The sequence below is a fragment of the Elephantulus edwardii genome, unplaced genomic scaffold (assembly GCF_000299155.1).
Source record: "Elephantulus edwardii isolate Elephantulus edwardi_28Jun2011 unplaced genomic scaffold, EleEdw1.0 scaffold00116, whole genome shotgun sequence".
NCBI lineage: Eukaryota > Metazoa > Chordata > Mammalia > Macroscelidea > Macroscelididae > Elephantulus > Elephantulus edwardii.
Window position 1 is genome coordinate 8122165 of NW_006399866.1, and position 20135 is coordinate 8142299.

Genomic DNA, 20135 nt, shown 5'->3' on the forward strand with positions numbered 1-20135 from the left:
GAAGCCTGTGACAGTGATGTGCCAATCGTGGTAATGGGCACCCATGGTGGACAGTGTTAGCTGGAGCTTCCCGACTAAATCAAGCCTGGAAGCAGGAGTGGCATCCACTTCCAAAATGGCTTGCCTCTGGAAACTCTATGTACGAACAGTGCTCAGGTTGTTCATTCATAGGGTCACTATGAGTCGTCTATGACTCAACGGCATTAAACAACAACAACAACCTTAATCCAAAAGTTTTCTTTTTAAATGTACCATAACCTCGTTCTGTGTTGTTTTAGCCATCACTTCAAGTTTGAGAAGTAATACCTATCCCCATCCATATGAATGCTCCTTAAGATCTTGCCACCTGGAGTGGAGCCATCACCCTCTGCTTTCAGAAAGGCATTCTCTGGTTTGAAATCCGCAGCCCTGGGCCAGACCTTGGCAATTTTTCATTCAAGTCTCAGCTTACTTCCTGCCCAGGCTTTTTCATCGACAGCTCCATTTTGGCTTCAGCTGGTATTAGCTGTAGTGACTAAGCCCCTGTCCCACAAGAACCACCCCCAACACACACACACACACACACACACACACACACACGAGACTTGGGAGCTCCTCCTACAGCCAGTGGACCCCTTAAGTTCCCTGCCTTAACCCAGGGGACTCTAACCTCTGTCATAGCAATAATTTGGAGGCTTTGTAGACAAAGTCCAAAACTATATGGTCTCCACAATTTTTTTCTGTCTTCTTGGATAAGACTCTGAAGAAGGCTCCACAACACTTCTGGTCTCTGAAATTAGATGAAGCCTAGGAAGAGCACAGCAGAGTATGAGCAGCTGAGTTCTTTCTTTATCCAGGAAGCAGCCAGAGCGCCCTTTCTTTCATAGTTTAGGAGGCTACAAGGCCAAATCCAGGGTGCTGAGACTAAGGAAATACATTCTCTGTCTACCTTGGGAAAAGATCCTTGTCTCTTCAGTTTCTACTCCTAGGCAATCTGCATGTGGTTGGCATCTTTGTTTCTTCATCTCTCTATATTTCACAAGGTTTTTGTGATAATTAAATTATATGTAAGTGCTTAGTAACTACTTAAATCTGTGTAATCATCATTCTTGTGTTATATATGGAAGAGGAAACTAAAGCTCCCGAGAGCAAAGTCACTTGCTCATGGTCACATCTGTAACAAGGCCCATACCTCCTCTACTGGCCAGCCCTGGAAACACTCCAGCAGTCACTCCAACCTCTACTAACTTCACAGTGGGAAAGGAAGGATCCTCACTGACAACATCAGCAACATAAAGGCAGTGCTTTTGACGTTGGAAATGCCTTTACTGTCCACACTTTTTTCCTAACAATTCTAGTACCCATCTGTTTCCTTAGGTTCTAGTATCCATCTATTTCCTTAGGTTCTTTACTACGTTCCTTTGGTTCTCTACTACTTCTTTACTGAATTCAAGAATTTGTTGTAATGGATACACAGAACTCACAGACAATATTCGCAATTACGTGGTTTATTAGAGAAGTGTAACAGGATATAGCCTTGGTTCTGGAACAGTCAGGATACAGTTTTTCAGTCAGGACAGCCTCTTCTCAGGCATGCTCTCAGGCAAGACTCTTTGACCTTCACCCTTGTGGCCTTGGCCTCTGCCTTCCTGAGGCAAGCTTTACAAAGCTTTGCCAATTATGTGCCACTCCACGATAAGCCTAGGTCCAAAGATGCGTGATTCCAGCTCTGTGAGTTGGTCCTCAGGCATATGCCCTAAGTCACTCATTCCACCAGCAAGCAGTCGGATTTCTCTCAGTGGTCCAGGAGCCTATAGCTCTGTCTCACATCAGTGTCTGGTTCTGTGCTGCTGCCACAGCTACTGTCTCTACTTCCATCTCATGCCATCCCTCTGGTGTTAACATTCTTCATCTCTGGTTTATGCAGTGATCTCAGGTCCAAAGGACACACTGCACTCTCCAGTTCTTCTTTCTTGAAGGTAATGATATCCAGTTTTCTTCTTCTGGGCCTGCTCGGTTTATTTGCATGGTCTCAACCAGAGTTTAGGAAGCTCTGATGGCCTAATAGTAAGAAGCTGCGTTGCAATCCCAAAGGCACACAGTCCACCAGCTGCTCTGTAGGAGAAAGATGGACTGTCTCCTCCCATGCAGTTTATTGCCTCTGAAAACCCACCGGAGTGTCAGCTATGGATCAGTTCCAACACCATGATATACAATAGCAACAACAACCCAAAGCTTATTGTCAGAAAGGACCAGTCCTTGGAAGAAGACATCATGCTGGGAAAGGTGGAGGGTCAGAGAAAAAGAAGACTCAACAAGAAGTATTGACACGGTGACTGTAACTATGAGCTTGAGCATGTCAGATCATGAGAATGGGCAAGATTGAGATCTCTTGTTCCTAGGGACTTTTTTTTTTTTTTTCCCCCTAGGGACTTTATGAGTTGTGGTTAACACAGCAACCCAAAGGTGCCATTTACCTAATTTACATTATTAATGCACTATCTAATCCCATTGGCGGGCCACAGACACCTCATATTTTCATAGTCTAACCCAGCTTTACTATGAAAGTAAAATGGACAATAGGTAGAAAAGCCATATAAGTAATTCACTGCAACATACTCCACAATTTCCATCATAGGACTTAGCTATGAGGACTTTAAACCTGTTTTATTGTACTACAACCATTATAAATGCAAGAGAGAATTTGATCATGCAAATAAGCTTTGTTTACAAATAGAAATGACTCGTAAGGTTTATGATACATATTTTAGATTGATTTACTGCCGAAAACTAGTTGTATATCTTGCTTTGAGAGGAAAATGTTTGCTGTATGGAATCTCCTACATGGGTGAGGCTTTTTCCCTAGTAAATATTGCATAATTGCTTTCTGATTGCTGCACACTGATTGAATTTAAATGAAACAGAAATGACTCTTGTGTAGGCCTACATATGTGTGACCACATGTCTGCTTCTTGCTATCTGGTTAATAAGTGCTGGTTAGCAGTGGATTGTAGAGGACAACACGAGATGTTTAAAGTCAGAAGTCTGGCTGGCCTTGAGTCCATCTTCTAAACCAGACACTGTGATCTTAGGCAAGTCTTTTTCTTATCTTTTTATATTTAAAATGTGGATGGTGATTCCCTTTCCTTAAGGACAATAGTGAGAATTAAACTACCTAAGCAAGTAAGATTGTATATGGTAAAAGCACATTGTAAACTACTAACACAAGTATTGACGATTAATCAAGTATTTGTATATGTGTGCGAGTCTGTCTGTCTTTCCTCTAACCTCTTTCACTTCCCACAGGTTCCTTTGGGGACATGGCCACCACCAAGGATAGGTGATACCTGGGACAAAAGTTTGTGCTTTCTGTTGTTATGGAGGCAAACTTGTGACTTGAATAATACTATGTAGGCTGAGAAATGCCACAAGGCTTGCATTTTTCACTCTCCTTCTTTCTCAAAAGTGCCCCCCCACTCACACACACACTCTTTCATTTTATCATTAGGTAGTAATTAGTATTCATGGGAAATTGGTCTTAATATATTAAAACTGGTTAAGTGCATTTAGACCTGTACCACAGCCAATGTCTTATTGAAAAATGTAATTGGGGACTCTGTGTATGTAATTAATTGAATTACAATTAAGAACTTTCATTAAGCAATACACTGGTACATTAGAGCAGTAAGGAAACATGTTTGATGAGCCACAAACTCTGTCTGGTCTCTAAGTGAGGGCACAGGGATTTGTGTTCCTCTGGTAGGCTCCTGGCCCCAGAATCCACCCTGCAGCTCCTGGCTAATGGTTTGGAAGAGGATCAGATGACATTTCTCAGTGACTCGACAAGAGATGTGATTCTCTCCAGTACGTATGTCTCACTCCCTGCCTCCAGAGTCAAAGAGAAAGGTCCCTCAGTGTTGATCAAGTATTAATAACTTTTAGATATTTTGCCATATAAGTTACTTCTTTTTCCAGCCTCCTTAAAAGACCCTACTACTTTTCCTGTGTTTTGAACATAGGGAAGCATTGGAGTAAGAAGTAATGAGAAATCTGTCTTTAACCTAGCCTCTGAGTAAACCTGTAATGAACTGATGATGGTCCAGGCTCTTGCATGACCTACTGTCTGAAGGGTGGTTACGTTCACTTTGGGAATCTGTTCATTCATCTCTAACACAGTGAAGAGCCAAGTCATTGTGTAGGTGCTAGTCAGATCCAAAGCCCTATAACACAGATTCCACAGTTGTAATGAGTGTTACAAAGAATGTTGGTGAGGGGCGGGGCACATAATAGAGGACCAGATCTGGGAAAAGGCTTTTTTTGAGAATGGGACCTCAAGGGGAAAAAAGAAATTGGATAATGAGTAAGGAGCTGTATTAGTGTGTTGCCTTGCTAACAGATAGGTCTATACCTCAAATTCACAAGGTGCTGCATGGAAGAATGGTGGACAGTCTCCTTCCATTAAGATACAGAACTTCATCTTTCCTACTTTGGACAAGTAGCTAGGTGAGGCTGATCATTGGAGCGAGACATCAATGCTTGGAAAGACGGGAGGTCAGCAAAGGAGAGAAGACCCTCAATGAGATGGATTGGCACAATGGCTTTAGCAGTGGGCTTGAATGTTTCAGAGATAATGAGGATGGCACAGGATAGGGCAGGGTTCAGGTTGGCTGTTCATAGGGTCAACTCTAAGTCATACTCAACTTGATGGCATCTAAGCAATAACAAACCCAGTGGAAAGATGCTATGAGTTGCAGTTGACTTAACACCTTGCGTAGGTAAGGAGCAGGAGATGAATGTGTAGCTATAAAGACACGAAAGAGTTTGGCGTTTCTGACATTTTTTTAATGACTGAGTAAATTCAAATGAACAAAGAACTGAGTGCTAAAATAGGAGACTGAATGATAAGACAGAATTTAGAATGCAGAGTCTCATAGTACCCTCTATTCATTTTAGAAATTTTAAAAACCTGAAACCACTTCTTTCTGATCTCCTCATAAAACAAGATTACTCTGATTTATGGAAGATCTGAAATCTCCCTGTGGAGAGTCCTCCAGTCTGGCAGGCTCTTGCTCCAGGAGTTTAATCAGTTAGGCCCTGACAGCAAGGATACCTGCCCTGATTGTAGCATGTCAGTTTCTAGTGAAGGGTATATCCTACTGTGTGATCCTCCTGTCTATCAAGAGATTACTGCAGTGGGGTGTGCGTTATAGTTTAGCACCTATTGATTGTTTTTCAGAGACCAGAGAAATTACTAGTAGCTGAGGGGAAGTATTAAATAGAATAGAGCTTTTGACACATTTAAGCTTATGAGGCTTTGTGAACTTAAAAAACTGTTGTGGGCAGGGAAAGTAAGATGGATGCAGAAAGCCGAGGGACTAGGATAGGGAAGTTTTGAGTTGGGTTTTTTCCCCCATGACTCATTTATACAGCTAGCTTGGAACCTTTCTGAAGGCATGGAGAGAGTTAGGTTTTCCTCTAGTTTCCTTTGTCTGTGCAGCAGGAATAGTTATGGAGTTGTGTGCTCCCTGCTCATCCAAGCAGTGTTTAAAACAAGATTATATGATGGTTGAGGACACCATTCTAGACATATACAGTCTTGGACTCAATTCTTAGCTTCAGTTTATACTAGTAGTGTGACTATAGTATAGTAGCAAGATGACATTCTAAGCCTCTTTTTTTCTCTCCTCTAAAATGTGGATAATATTTGTCTTTAAAGGAGTATTTAAATGAGACTGTGTATTTAACATGCTGAGCATAGTGTCTAGAGTATTGTAATCACACAGTAGATTACAGTAACTGCTTATTATAGTAACTACTGTTGTAGTTATTGAGGAAGAATCAATGAGATGGACTGACGTAGTAATGTGCTTAAGCACAGCAGAAATTGTGAGAACGATACAAGATTAGGTAGGATTCCGTTCTGTTGTGCTTGGGATCACTGTGAGTCTGAGCCAGTTTGATGGCACCTAACATCAGTGTTGTCTTGTTAAGGCAGAATCTCAGTCCTCAGTGCTCCTAATTTGGTGTGAAGAGTCTGAAGGAGCAGCAAAGAGTAATATGTTGTTGCTGTTATGTGTCATCGAGTTGCTTATAAATCTTAGCGACCCTTTGTACAACAGCTCTGAGCCCTGCTCTATCCTGAGCCAACCTTATCATTTCTGACACATGTACCTCTGTTAGCCCAGTCACTGAGTCAATCCATCTCCTCAAGGATCTTCCTCTTACTCTACCCCTCCACCCTCCCAAGTATGATGTCCCTCTCCAAAGACTGATTCCTCCTTGTAGTATGCCCAAAATATGTCAGACAAAGTTTCAGAATCTTTGTCTACAAGGAGCATGTGTGTGTATATATGTGTGTGTGTGTGTGTGTGTGTATGTATATTATTCAAAGTGTGTGTGTGTGTCTGTGTGTGTATATGATACTGCTAACCAGAGTAAGTATGAAAAGTGTGTCAAACCACAGCTACTACTGAATTTAGTTTGTGTGGCGTCAAATGTCATTCATTCCATCAGCTGCATTTACTGAGCACATACTATGTGAAGGAGAATGTGCTCTGTAGGGAGAAGCATATAAAATACTTTTGAGATCCTTCAACAAAGGGCTGCAGGATTTTAGGAGAGGGATCCTCAAAGGGTATATCCTACTGTGTGATCCTCCTTTATTCAAACTAGACTTTGAAGAGTATATATTTTATTTTTACATTTTTATTTTATTTTGCTTTGCATACAAAATTCATTTACATTGTGTTTCACACTATCTCACATTCACATTGTATTTCCTAGCATGTTTCCCATTCACTGTGTTTTATAAAATTAATAACCATTGAACTTTGTCTACCATTATAACAGTATAGATTTTAAAGGATGAAGGGACTCTCTGGGTCAGGTGAATTAACCTGAGCAAAGCCTAAGTCTTTGGCTAAACTAATTTGAATATGTGGGAAGTAGCATTAAGGCTACAGAAGCTGCTTTCTTTGTTTATTCTTCATCCAGACAGGTTTTTACTGTGTAGGAAGCTCTGGAGGCCAGTGGTGAGGAGTCATGCTGCCAACTCACAGACACACAGTTGAAATCTACCAGCTGCTCAATGGGAGAAAAATGAGCAATCTCCTCCCATGCAACTTACAGCCTCTGAAAACTGCTAGAAGGTCAGCTATGAGTTGATTCCAACTTGACAGCTCATAACAGTTATACTGTGTGTTAGACACAGAGATTAGTGTATTCTTGCCCTTGAAGAACTCCTCTCCACTATTTTATTTTTTTTCTACTCCCTTTTACTTACCATTTGCTATTGCCAAGTGAAAACATTTGCTTTTCCCTACTTACATGCCCACACATTATAAGCTTCACATTTAGTGCCTTCTTATTATTATTATTATTATTATTCATTTTATTCCCTGTGCCTCTTGCCATCATCCGGAAACACTACCATCTCCTCTATTCCTAAAGCACTAGCACAGCACCTGGCATATGGATGATGCCTAGTGTCTGTTTGCTGGCTTGGGAAGAATAGTTTAACAGGGTCATGTTACAGAATGTTTAAAGGTGAGACTGACAAAGACCATTGGTTTTCTGGTTGCATCCTAGATTTGGCATAAATCTTTTTAGAGAAGGGAGACTGAAGTTTCTTTGTCTTACAACTAAATTATGGCCTTTGAACTTGGTCTTAAGATGGCCTGAACCATAAAATGAAGTTCAAAGTCTAATGCAGCTTGTATTTAAGAATACATGAAATCTTCTTGCAGCATACAGTGAGTTCATCTGAGGTTTGATTTAATGATTATCAATGCCCATTTTTCAGAAAGAAAATCATACACTTCTAAGAGTTTCCCTCACTTCCAATGAGATTGCACATATCAACACTTTGTGAACTATAAAGCAGTATTATAATCAGCCTTACTCTGCTTATATGACAGAAGACCTATTCTCTTATAATAGTACTCAAGCTTTCCAGCTATCTGTGTTGTGTTTATAACACACTTTTGTTATATGTAATTAGCCATTTTTTTCCTCTGATCATTATTATTATTCAAATGGATATCCAGAGACAATGAAACATCGCATAATAAGTAAAGGCAGTGATTCTAAGTTTTTTACACCTTACAACCTTTTTGCATTCTTAAAAATTATTAAGGACCCCAAAGAACTTTTGTTTACATGGCTTTAGTATTAGAAATAAAAATGGAGAACTTGTACAGTATTTACTGAATTCATTGAAAATAGTAAATGCTAGCATAAATAATTTTATGAAAGCTGTATTTTCTTTTCAAAAATTAATGAAAAGAATAGTACTATATTTGGGGTGTGTTTTTTTTAATCTCTAATGTCAGGCTTCATAGAAAGTATGTGGATTCTCAGATCTGCTTCTGTAATCATTCAGTTTGTTGCAGTGTGTTATTTTGGTCAAAATATATGAAGAAAATCCAGCTTTACATAGACAGTTGGTTGGACAATGGAGGAATATTTTAATAGACTTTTTAGATAATTGTAGATAGCCTACTTTATCACTATACCAGTACTCAAGTGATCAAGTCTTAAAGATTAATTGCAGTGTAGAATCTGAACCATATCAAATGTACTTTGTGTACTTGAGAGGAATGTGTTAAAAGTACATAAGTATTTTGAAAATATATCATTGATAATATAGACACCACTAAGGGGTCCTAGAAATCCCCTCCAGCAGATTCTGGACCACACTTACTGAATAAATTACTTAAATTTACCCAACTTGGGTCTCTTTTCTTGACATTATATTTAAGAATGCAATAGTAAGGTAAGAATAGTCTTCATCAGCACCATTAGGAAGAAGCACAAAGGAAAGGAGCAAGAAGCAGAAGGAACTTGGATTCCAAAGTTTATTAGATGTAGGTTTATCTCTGCCACTTTCTAACAGTGGCATTTTGGACAAGATTTTTACCTGCTTTTGACCCTTGCTGTCAGAGTTAACATTTATATCTCCATCTCTGAATTCCATGTTTTTATTAACATTGTTAAGCTCCAAGTCTAATTCCCAGCTGCAGGTACTGCATTCTACTTGCCTCCTGCCTCACCTCCATTCTCCTTCCCCTTCCCCCTCTCTGCCTTGGCCTACTTTTGTCATTCTTCACCTAATATCTGATTCCTTACTTCCTCTTTACTGATTTCTTACTGTAGGCAGTTAAACTGCTTCCTCTTGAATTTTCTGCTGCTCTCCAAACCTTTTCACCTTGTGAGCATGTCCACTGTCATTCTTCCAGAGTCTTGTCAGTCACTTGAGTTCTGGTGTTCAAGTCAATATGAGGCCCCACCCAAAAATTTGATCAATCACAGTACATCTTTGAGTTATTGCAGCTCCAGCGTTTTGACACAATACATTATGGTAATCCACGGCACATAGAGACATTAACACTCTCGACTTTGACAAAATACATTGTGAAGTCTTTGAAGGTACCATTACAATTTATCTTGTCATTCATGAGAAGACCCAGTTCAGCATTAATATAGATGAACACAGTGTGGCTTTTGTTTCATTTAATTGCTTGTAACCTTTTTAATTGCTAATTTAACAAAATACTAAAGAGTTATATTTAAATTAACAGGGAAGTGGCTTTTTGTTGTTATTTTAGTATTTCTCTTTTAAAGGCTTTCTGGTTCTCTCTGCTTTTAACTTTGAGTAAGTAAAAGAAAAATCTCTTCGCTTGAACAGAACTAAGTTTTTTAATGTGATATTGATAGTACAGTAATTTTAACATGCAAAGGATATAATTTAAATCATCTTTCATGTGTCCTTGGGCTCATCCCTTTTCAGAAGGATAAAAACCGTAAAAATAAGCAGACAAATCCATACATTTTCTGGTTCAAAATAATGCTTTTTATATAACACCTTGCTTCAGATGTTTGTTTTTAGATAACGCATCTGTTGTATGCACCACTTAATGAACACTTCTCTCTTCCTTGAACTCTTTTTTCCTTGTATTCTATAGTTAGATTGTAAGCTTAAGAGCCCTGCCTTATCCTTAGCAGGGTCCCCACACAGTCTTCCAAAGTGCTAGTACTGGAACAGAGGTGACCGTAGGTGGCACAGGGGACTATCAGGAACACAGACATGACCTCACCAAGCAGTGGCACTCCTCGGCCAAGTTTGAGAAATAATACTGGAACTCTCAGACCAGAAGTTTATCCCATTCAGTAGATTCCTGCTTTGGAGTAAGCTGCATGTATTGGAGGCAAAGTGCTATTGCCTGTATCTACTCCCTCAGGTGCTTCTGATCATAAAAGCAAACATGCCCCTTTGTCAGCTGGGGCAAGACTCAGAACTCACCCCAGTATCACTGGGCACTTAAATCCTCAAATGGGATATGAATTTACACTGTCAGAGAGTAGAAGGTCAATGCAAGAAGCATTAGTGTGTTGAGTCAGTTCCAGCCATATAAGTCTTGAACAAAATTAATAGAAAGAAATTGACAAGCGTTGCTGGTTGTTCCACAGCTTTAAGACCTCTACTAAAATCCTATCATCTCATCTGCCCATTATTAACATTTCAGCAAAATATAAAGTTTTCATTAATCTCCCATAGCAAATTTAGGAGTGAAAACTGGCACTTGTTTGAGCTTTTAGGACTACATTAGCTGGTGTATTAAACAAAATATGTCATTCTTCAGTAGCTTCTGTAGGAACCTAAATCAATTTCCAGCCATATTTATGTACCACTTTATCTAAAAGCATCTGAATTAACATTTACAGCTAAGATGCTTTATTAGCAGTTGGCATTGAAATTGCTCAGTAAAAAATTATATGTCACGTTATAGTAATTTTTAAATTGGTTTTAATCCAACATCTTAAAATGTAAAAATCTTAAATGTGAGTTGGGTTTTTTGTTTTGTTTTTTTGTAATTGGTATTTTAGTATAATGAGCTGTTGCCTCTTGGATTCAAATACCTGCGATATTTACAAAATTCTTCCTGGGTTGGGGGAAGTACCACAGAAATTCTAGAACTCGGAACTAAACTCTATCTAACATTTTCTTAGAAAAGAGAGCTTTAAAATATTTTTTTATTTTTTTATTTCATTATTTTTTGTGTGTACCATCAAATCAGATCTGACTGGTACAGGAGGACATTGTTCCTCCTTCTTGAGCAGAGCATCTGGTGAATTTGAACTGTGCACCTCTGAACTTGCAGTTGCAGCTTCTTACCACTAGGCCACCAGAGCTGGCCACTAAAATATTTTTTTTAAAAAAAATTAAAAAGCTTTACATTTTCAGATTTCTACATTAAGCCTCAAAGATGAAAGGTTCTAAAATAGAAATCAATATGTTTGGGCAGTTACATTTCAGTAAAAGTATAGATTAGAGAATATGGTTATTCTAAATTATAGTCAGCCTCTTGGTTCAGGATGTGCCCTTTTTTAGGAAACAATCATGATCATGATTCTTGTATCTCTCTCGTTTTGTTGTTGTTGTTGTTGTTGTTGTTGTTATGTGCCATCAAATCACCTGCTGCTCATAGTGACAACAGCTCTGGAGCCTGCCCTATCCTGAGCCAGTCTCACTGACCCCAACACACCAACCCCATCCCCCCCACCCCATTGCTCTAGTTTCTGTATCAATCCGTCTCATCCAGGGTCTTCCTTTCCGCTGTCTCTCCACCCTTCCGAACATAATAACCACCAAGGACCAGTCTCTTTTCTGGCTACATGCCCAAAGCATGTGAAATGAAACTTCAAAATTTTAGCCTCCAAGGAGAAACTTGGTTTCACTCTCTCCAAGGCAGACCTATCGGCTTTCTTGGTGGTCCATATTATGTTCAGGACTCTTCTCCAGCATTCGAAGGCATCGATTCTTCTTCTGTCATCCTTAGTCATTGTCTAGCTCTATGATTCATAACAAGTAATTGAAAAGACCATGTCCCGGATCAAGTGCACCTTAGTCTCTAGACTGACATCGTTGCTTTTCAATACTCTGGAGATGTCACTGACAGCAGATTTTCTCAATGCAATTTGTGTTTTGATTTCCTTACTGCTGGTGCCTAGAGTGTTGATTGTGGAGCTAAGCAAGCTGTAATTATTAACAACCTCAATCTCTTCTCTGTCCATCATGGTGCTGCCAATTGGCCCAGTAGTGAGAAAATATGTGAATTCCAAGGAAAGTATGCAATGCTTACCAATGACTTTTGCAGACACTGAATGAACTCTGCTGCATACTAGCAGAGGGGTAGGTGTGTGTATATCATGTTGGTTAAGTGTCTCCCTCCCTCTCTGAGCTGCCCCTTCCTGTGAGTGCTTCCTATGGTACTTGATATTCACCCAGTAAGTTTATATCGAGCTCCTGCTTTATTCTATACATGGTAACATTAGCAGGCTCTGAGCCCGAGTAGTAAGTAAAACATCATTTTCCCTGCCTTCTTGAAATTTACCATCTAGAGAAAGGCATATGATTACTATATCTAGAAATATTCTGAAGGAAGAATGCAAAATACAGTGAGGGGAAGGAGGAGTAACAGGACGATCTTAAGTGAAGATGGAAGTCATCAAGGGATTCCTGGAATGTCACACTAAGCTCTTCAGGAGGATAAGGGAGGATGCCAAAAGGAATAGATCAGGAGGAAGTGACCTGGCCAGAGAGAGTAACATGTGCAAACTGCTTTAAGACGGGATTCTGCGGAGACTGCATCTTAGTTGAGGGACAAACACTATTGTATGTGCTAGAATGGTCCCAGTTGGAAATAATTTCAGTGTTTAGAAATGTTGTTGTTGTAACCGACCTGTGGCTGAACCATCAGTAAGTTTTCAGAGGCAGTTAATCACATGGAAGGAAATTGCCCATCTTTCTTGGATGGAGCAGATGGTGGATTTGAACTGCATACCTTTGCATTGGCACCACAGTTCCTTAGCTACTGAGCCACCAAGCTCTGGCATCAAATTGGCTCCAGCTCAGGGTCACCCTATGTACAACAGAACAAAATCTTGCTTGATTCTGCCTATCCACCCGTGCTTCAACCCATACTTGCACTTGCTATGTCAGTTCATCTCTTTGAGAGTCTTTCTGTTTTTGACTGAACCTCTAATTTTCCAAATGTGATGGCTTTGTCTAAGAGCTGATCCTTCCTGTTTATGTATGTCCTCAAAGTACATGAGACCAAGCCCATCATCCTTCTAAGGAACAACCTGGCTGCATTTCTTCCAAGTCAGATTTGTTTACTCTTTTTGGCATAGTCTACATTCTCTATGGTATATTGCATAGTCACCAACACTACAATTTAAAAGCATTAATTCTTCTTTAGTCTTCTTATTTTGCCTAGCTTTCATATACATATGAAGCAAGTAAAAATTCCATAGCTTGGGTGAGGCATGCCTTAATTTTGAAGAGACATGCTTGCTCATTAGCTCTTTTTTTTTTTTTTCATTAGCTCTTTAAAGAAGTCTTTGGGAGCAAATGTGCCCAATGCAATATATCATTTGATTTCTTGTCTGCTTCTTCCAAGAGTGAATCCAAGTAAAATCAGATCATTGGTGACTTCAGTCTTTTCTCTAGTTATCATGATATTATGTCTTAGACCAGTTGTGATGATGACTTTGTTTTCTCTGTATTGAGGTGTATAGAGCTCGGGTAGTGTAGTCTGTACAGTTATGCTGCTAACCCAAAGAAAGCACCTCTCTGGGGTTCGATTCTACCAGAGGTTCTGCAGGTGGATTCCTGTGCATTCCTCCCATGCAGTTGACAGCCTCTGAAACCTGCTTGAGGGTCCACTGTTCGGATTCAGCAGCAATTAGTTTTTATATTGAGGTATAGAATATGCAGTTCTTAATAAATTAGTTAAACCAACATGAGACGTAAAAATCTTGCCCTATCAACCATATCTGTGGGAAGAAAAAGAATATAAATATCAGAATTTTCCAGGAAACTCTGGTGGCCTAATGGCAAGAAGCTATGCTACAATCTCGAAGGTGCACAGTTCAAATCCACCAGTGCTTTGCTGAAGAAGGAGGAGCAATCTCCTCTTATGTCAGTTGGATCCAACTGGAAGGTACACAACTAGAGAAATGAAAAAAAAAATTTTAAGAAAGAATGTTCTAGTATTTTGGTTTGGGTTTTTTGGTGGCTTTCTTTTTTTTTTTTTCAAACATATACTGTCGAATCAGATCCAACTGGCATCAGAGGAGATTGTCCTTCCTTCTCCAGCAGAGCATCTGGTGGATTCAAACCATGAACCTGTGGGATTATGGTGCAGCGTCTTGCCAGTAGACAGCCAGAGCTCCCTGAATGTTTTAGTTTTATACCCAAATCTAATGTGTTTCATTCCTCCAATGTACTCCAGCGCTTCCCTATGAAATTCCCAGAGGACGATAGTACCTTGCTCTGGTTAGCCTCAGCTAGACAGGTGCTTCTTCCCCTCCCCTTCATACCAGCAAGTGGTGTCAGCAGGTGCAATTTGCAGAGACCACATTTCAAATAGTGGGGCCCAAGAGTGCAATTGTATATCTCTGGTCTTCTAAAACCTCAGATTCCTCTTCTGTATACTATGGAAAAATATAGGACCTCCCAGATTATCATGCAGCTTGAATGTATGTCTTGTGTGTAGTAAGCTCTCATACGTATTAGCTCTTACTATCATTCATTATTTGTTCATCAAAATTTAGTGAGTGTATTCCCATATCAGACATTACACTCCTTGCAGAAGAGAAAGAGAAAGGTGAATATTTAGCTTTATTGACCTTCAGAAGCTTCCAAATTAGGACAGACTAACCACTAAACAATTCTGATACAAGGCCGAATGCTATTTTCTGAGGCATTTGAATAAATATAATCATGTTGCTGTTATTGTTGTAATATATGCTCAAGTCAGGACTGACTCATAGCTGACCCTCATGAAGGTTTTTAGAGAAAGTAAATTGCAAAGGATATTGTCCATCTTTCTCCCACAGAGAAGCTGATAGATTCAAACCATTGGGTTGGCAGTGCAACTCCTTATCACTAAGCCACAAGCACTGCTATTTATTGTATCTTTTGTATTACAATCTTTTCAGTATTAGGTTCTTTGCATACTTTTGACATGTAAATAGCAAAAACTGGAGTTCAGAGAGGTAAAGTCATTTGCTTAGGATTGCATAGTGAGCTAGAAGCAAAGCTAGGAGTCCATCCCAAATCTCCCTGGCTCGGAGGTTCAAATGTTATGGTATTTTACTGCCAAACAGAGCCATCAGGAAGAATTTTCATGAAGGTGGTAAGATTTGAACTAGCCTGGGCAGGATTTTGATAAGTCCATGTAGATGGGGTATTCTAGGTCAAGGATACAATGAAGAAAGACCCAGAAGTAGAAAAACCTGGGCCTATGTTTAGTCCGAGGTATTCCAGAGGATCTGAGAGAAGGTGTATATGAGAAGTGACAAGAAAACTGGAAACTTTTATCTCAACCATAGACCACCTTGGTTATCTGGCTGGGGCAAAAGAAGTATGGTTTGTTGGGGAGGCCAAAGGAAACATTTTGAGCACCAGTCTTTACTTGGCCTCAGTTTTACATGTCATAATACTTAGTGTTTAAATGCTTGCACTAAATGCTTGATGAGTGTATGAATGATCCAAGCTTGAGAATCAGATTGCAGAGAGCCTGATGGCTGGAAGGCCAGTAAAGAGATGGTCATAGCTTTCCAAATATGAAGAGGTTCAAGCCTGAATCAACTTGGAAGTTGTAGGCTCCAAAGTGGGAAGATGATTTAGATGTTTTAGGAATCTCAAGAGTCCTTGTGGCACAATGGAATAAGCCTTAGATGATAACCCAAAAGTCAGAGGTACAACTCCACCCAGCACTCCTCAGGAGAAAGATGAGCTAGTATGTGCTCATAAATATGTACTGCCTCGGAAACCTTATTGAGCAATCCTCCTCTGTCCTGTAGGGTTGCTCTGTATCAGAATTAACTAAATAGCTGTGAATTTTAGTTTTAGTTGGGAAAAATGAAAAGGAGAGTTATTCTGTAAGGAATGCATATTGCATTTGTGACTAGAAAAGCCATTATTAAGGAATAAACAGGAAATATGACTGTTCAATCTCTTCATGATTTTACCTTACATTTAGGGAGACCAAGAGCTTCTGGTAAACTGGCATTTTTCTATCCTCTTTTTCCTATTGTCCAGCCAAGAGCCTGCCATAGTATAGGCAGTGTTTGTGGAATTAATTGTTGGATGATTAATATGTTACCATTCACTGTTTACTGGAATGGCATTATTAAGTCATCACTCAGCCTTTTCTTCTCCAAATTAAATAGCCCATATTATTTTAATTTATCCCAAAGCATTTTAAGCAGACACTATTTGCCAAGCCTCATGTATCTTTATGTGTTAAAGTGCTTTTTTCTCCCCAGGTTCAAGGGCAGACGGGACTTTTGAGGAGGACTCGCAAATTGACATAGCTACAGTACAGGATATGCTTAGCAGCCACCATTACAAGTCATTCAAAGTCAGCATGATCCACAGACTACGATTCACAACTGACGTACAGTTAGGTAAGTGTATGAACAGATGATGAAACAACTCTCTATATCAGTAATCAACCTAGAAATAGGGAAAAAACAATATACATCTTTGGTGTGACCTGAATGAGTAAAGGTAATTTGTTTGAAAACAAATGTTAGACAGTGAAATTTTAAGTACTTCCTTTTTCCTACCTACATGTTCTCTCTCGTCCTCTTTTTTTATAGAACTTGAGACTTTTCAAACTGATTGGCTTCTGTGAAGCCCCATAATCCATTTCTTTCAGTAATTCTGTTACGTGCTATCCTCAGAGTCACTTTGTTCTATTATTATTATTTGCCTATTCTTCTTTCATTAATTCCTTGCTTACTCATCCATGCCTTTAGTAAGGAAGCTTTTTCATGGTTTCTGGAATTATTTTTGAACCCTCCACCAGAAAATTTGGAACTAAATTATTTTCACCTAATATTTGGGATTAAACTGTTTAAATTAAATGCCTGATTTCTGTTTTGACATAAACCTACTAGGCATAATGTATTATTATTATTATTATTATTATTATTATTATTAGGTTCTGGCAAGTCATTTTTCTGATTTAAGTGACCCTATGGGCACCAGCCTCACAATCACAGCTATGTTTAAGCCCATGGTTGCAGTCACTGTGTTAATTCACTCCAGTGAGAATCTTCCTCTTTTTCACTCACTCTTCTGTACCATATACAATGTACTCAAATTTGTTCATTATTCTGATAGTCCATGTTATGGTTAATGTTCTTTAACACTGTAGACAAGCTCATTAATTTTTCTTCCGTTTTCCTTTTTCATTGTTCATGCATATAAGGCGACTGAAAATACCACAGCTCGAATCAGGCACATCTTAGTCCTCAAAGTGACATCTTTGCTTTTTAACACTTTTTAAAGAGGTCTTTTGCAGGAAACTGACCCAATACAATTTCTTTTTTTTTTTCTTGTTGTGTACTGTCGAGTCGGATCCAACTGACACAGGAGGAGTTTGTCCCTCCTTCTCTGACAGAGAATCTGGTGGATTCAAACAGCACGCCTTTGGGATTACAGTGCAGCTTTTTGCCATTAGGCTACCAGAACTCCCTCCAATACAATTTCTTAACAGCTTTTTCCATGAGCATTGAGGGTGGTGGTTGTAGTTGTGTTCAGTTGAGTTACCTGTGACTCATAACAATCCTAAGTACAATAGCGCTGAACCCTGCCCAATGCTGAGCCAATCTCATTATCTCCTACAGAACTAATCTCATTTATTCAGTCACTGAGTCAATCCATCTCATCTTGGGTCTTCCTCTCCTGTGCTGTCCCTCAACCCTTCCAAGCGTGATGTCCTTCTCCAAGGACTGGTCCCTCCTGGCCACATGCCCAAAGAATGTGAGACAGAGCTTCAAAATGCTTGCCTCTAGGGAGCAGCCTGGTTTCATTCTCTCTAGGTCAGACTTGTTTGTTCACCTGGCAAAACAACACTCGTCTCTAGCACCACATCTCAAAAGCATCAATTCTTCTATCATCCTTAGTCATTGTCCAGCTATCTTGCACATAACAAGTAATTGTGAAGATCGTGGCTTGTATCAGGTATGCCTTGGTCTCTTGACAGACATCATTGCTCTTCAGTACTCAAAAAGTCCCTGGAAACAGATTTTCCCAACACAATTCTTTTGATTTCCTGACTGCTAGTGCCAAGAATGTTGATTATGGAACCAAGCAAGCTGAAGTTGTTAACAATCTCAATCTTTTTTCCGTCTATCATGAAGCTGCCGGTTGTCCCAGTGGTGAGAATCTTTGTTTTCTTGACAGCTTCAATCTATATTGAAGACTACAGGCTTTGACCTTCTGCAGCAAGCACCTCATGTCCTCCTCAGTATCAGCAAGCAAGGTTGTGTCATCTGCATAATACAGGTTGTTGAAGAGTCTTCCTCTAATCTTGATGCCACATTCCTCTCTCTTTATAAAGTCCAGCCTCCCAAATGATCTGTTCTGCATATAGATTGAAAAGCTATGGAGACAAGACGCTTCCGTGGCGTACATCTTTCCTGATCTGACCTGCTGTGTTTCCCTGCACTGTTCTGACTATTGCTTCCTGGTTCAAGTATAGGTTTTGCATGAGCACAGTGTAGATCCAAATAAAATTACATCTTCCACAATGTCCTTTTTTCCTCCATTATCATAGTGCTCATTGATCCAGTTGTGAGGGGTTTTGTTTCTATTCGTATTTCATTTTCTTCAGTGTTCTTCATTTAACACAGGCAAAGACCAATGATTGTGCCTTAGATTACTTCCTGCAAGCTTTTACAACCTTATTTGGTGAGTCATTACTCAGCAATATAAAATAAAGAACATTATTTTTGTGTGTTCTGTTATGCCAGTTGACCTTTATGTTGCTTGAAACCCTAGTGCCAGCAACTTGTTGCCCAGAGTGATTAAGAATTTTATATAACTATATATTCAGGAAGCTCAGCAAACACCATATAGATTCAACCCCAAAAGAAAAACTTTAAGGCATATCATAGTTTAATTTGCCAGAACTAAGGATAAGGAGAGAATCCTGAAAGCAGCAAGGGAGAAAAAAGAGTAACCTATAAGGGAGAACAGATAAGATTAAGTGCCGATTTCCCAGCAGAAACCATGCAGGCAAGAAGGGAATGGAAGGACATATATCAAACACTCAAAGAATACAACTGTCAACCAAGAATACGGTACCCAGCAAAATTATCCATCAAATATGAAGGACAGATCAAGATATTCCCAGAAAAGCAAAACCTAAGAGAGTTTGTAAAAACAAGACCAGCACTGCAGGAGAAATTCAGAGATGTCCTTCTTACAGATATACCACAGAAAGCTCCATGGTCTAAAGTAACTAGCAACAACACCAAAAAGAACTCAACACAATGATAGCAAAAGAATTTTATATAACTTTGCTACATGTTGGCTCTACCACATATACTGGCCATCTTTATATACATATACATATACATACAATAAATGTTCAAATTCATCTTAGCAAATATGAAACTACCACAGAGAGGAGGAAGTATGGGCCACAAGGTGGGGGCAGGTGGTAGGCGACTTACCTGCCATCTTTTTCTGATGCTTCCTGCATCATTTCTTTGCCCTTGTTATTGTTGTTGTGTACCATTAAGTTGGAACCAACCCAGAGATGACCCTCCAGCAGATTTTCAGAGACAGTTAATTGCACAGGAGGAGACTGCCCATCCTTCTCCCACAGAGCCGCTGGTGGATTTGAACAGCATACCTTTACATTGGTAGCGCAATTCCTTACCACTAGACCTTCCTTCAATACTTGAGGCCTAATTTTTTTTCATTCTCTTTTTTCTGCTTGAGAAATGCCAAATGTATTCTTCGCTTTTGATTTTCTAGCTCCAGATATTTGCACATTTCACTATTATACTTTTTTTGCTGCCTTTTGAACTCTTCAGCTCTTTTGCTTCAACATTTTTTCCATTTACTACCATCATATTCAACAATGACAATACGTTATTGTCATTGTCATCATAGTGGTTACCATTTATAGGCTAACTACTACGTATAAGGCACTGTGTTAAGTGCTTCACAGCAGTCCTAAGTGCTATTTAGCTACTCAAGAAATGGATATGAAAAAAAGAAATAGATATTATAATGTCTTCATATAGGAAAAAGGTAAATAAGGTACAGAGAGCTGGCATTGCGTGCC

General features: G+C 39.4%; 1 protein-coding gene across 4 annotated transcripts in view; it reads left to right on the forward strand.

Moving 5' to 3' along the window:
- MAPKAP1 (mitogen-activated protein kinase associated protein 1) overlaps positions 1–20135 on the forward strand; it is a 372056-nt gene that overhangs the window by 291981 nt on the left and 59940 nt on the right. For 3 of the 4 annotated variants that reach the window (XM_006892556.1, XM_006892555.1, XM_006892558.1), the window contains one exon: positions 16315–16455. The exons of the other annotated variant lie outside the window; for it this stretch is intronic. In XM_006892556.1, the coding sequence (XP_006892618.1) occupies positions 16315–16455 (141 nt within the window). The remainder of the gene's footprint in view (positions 1–16314; positions 16456–20135) is intronic. 4 annotated transcript variants of the gene reach the window in all.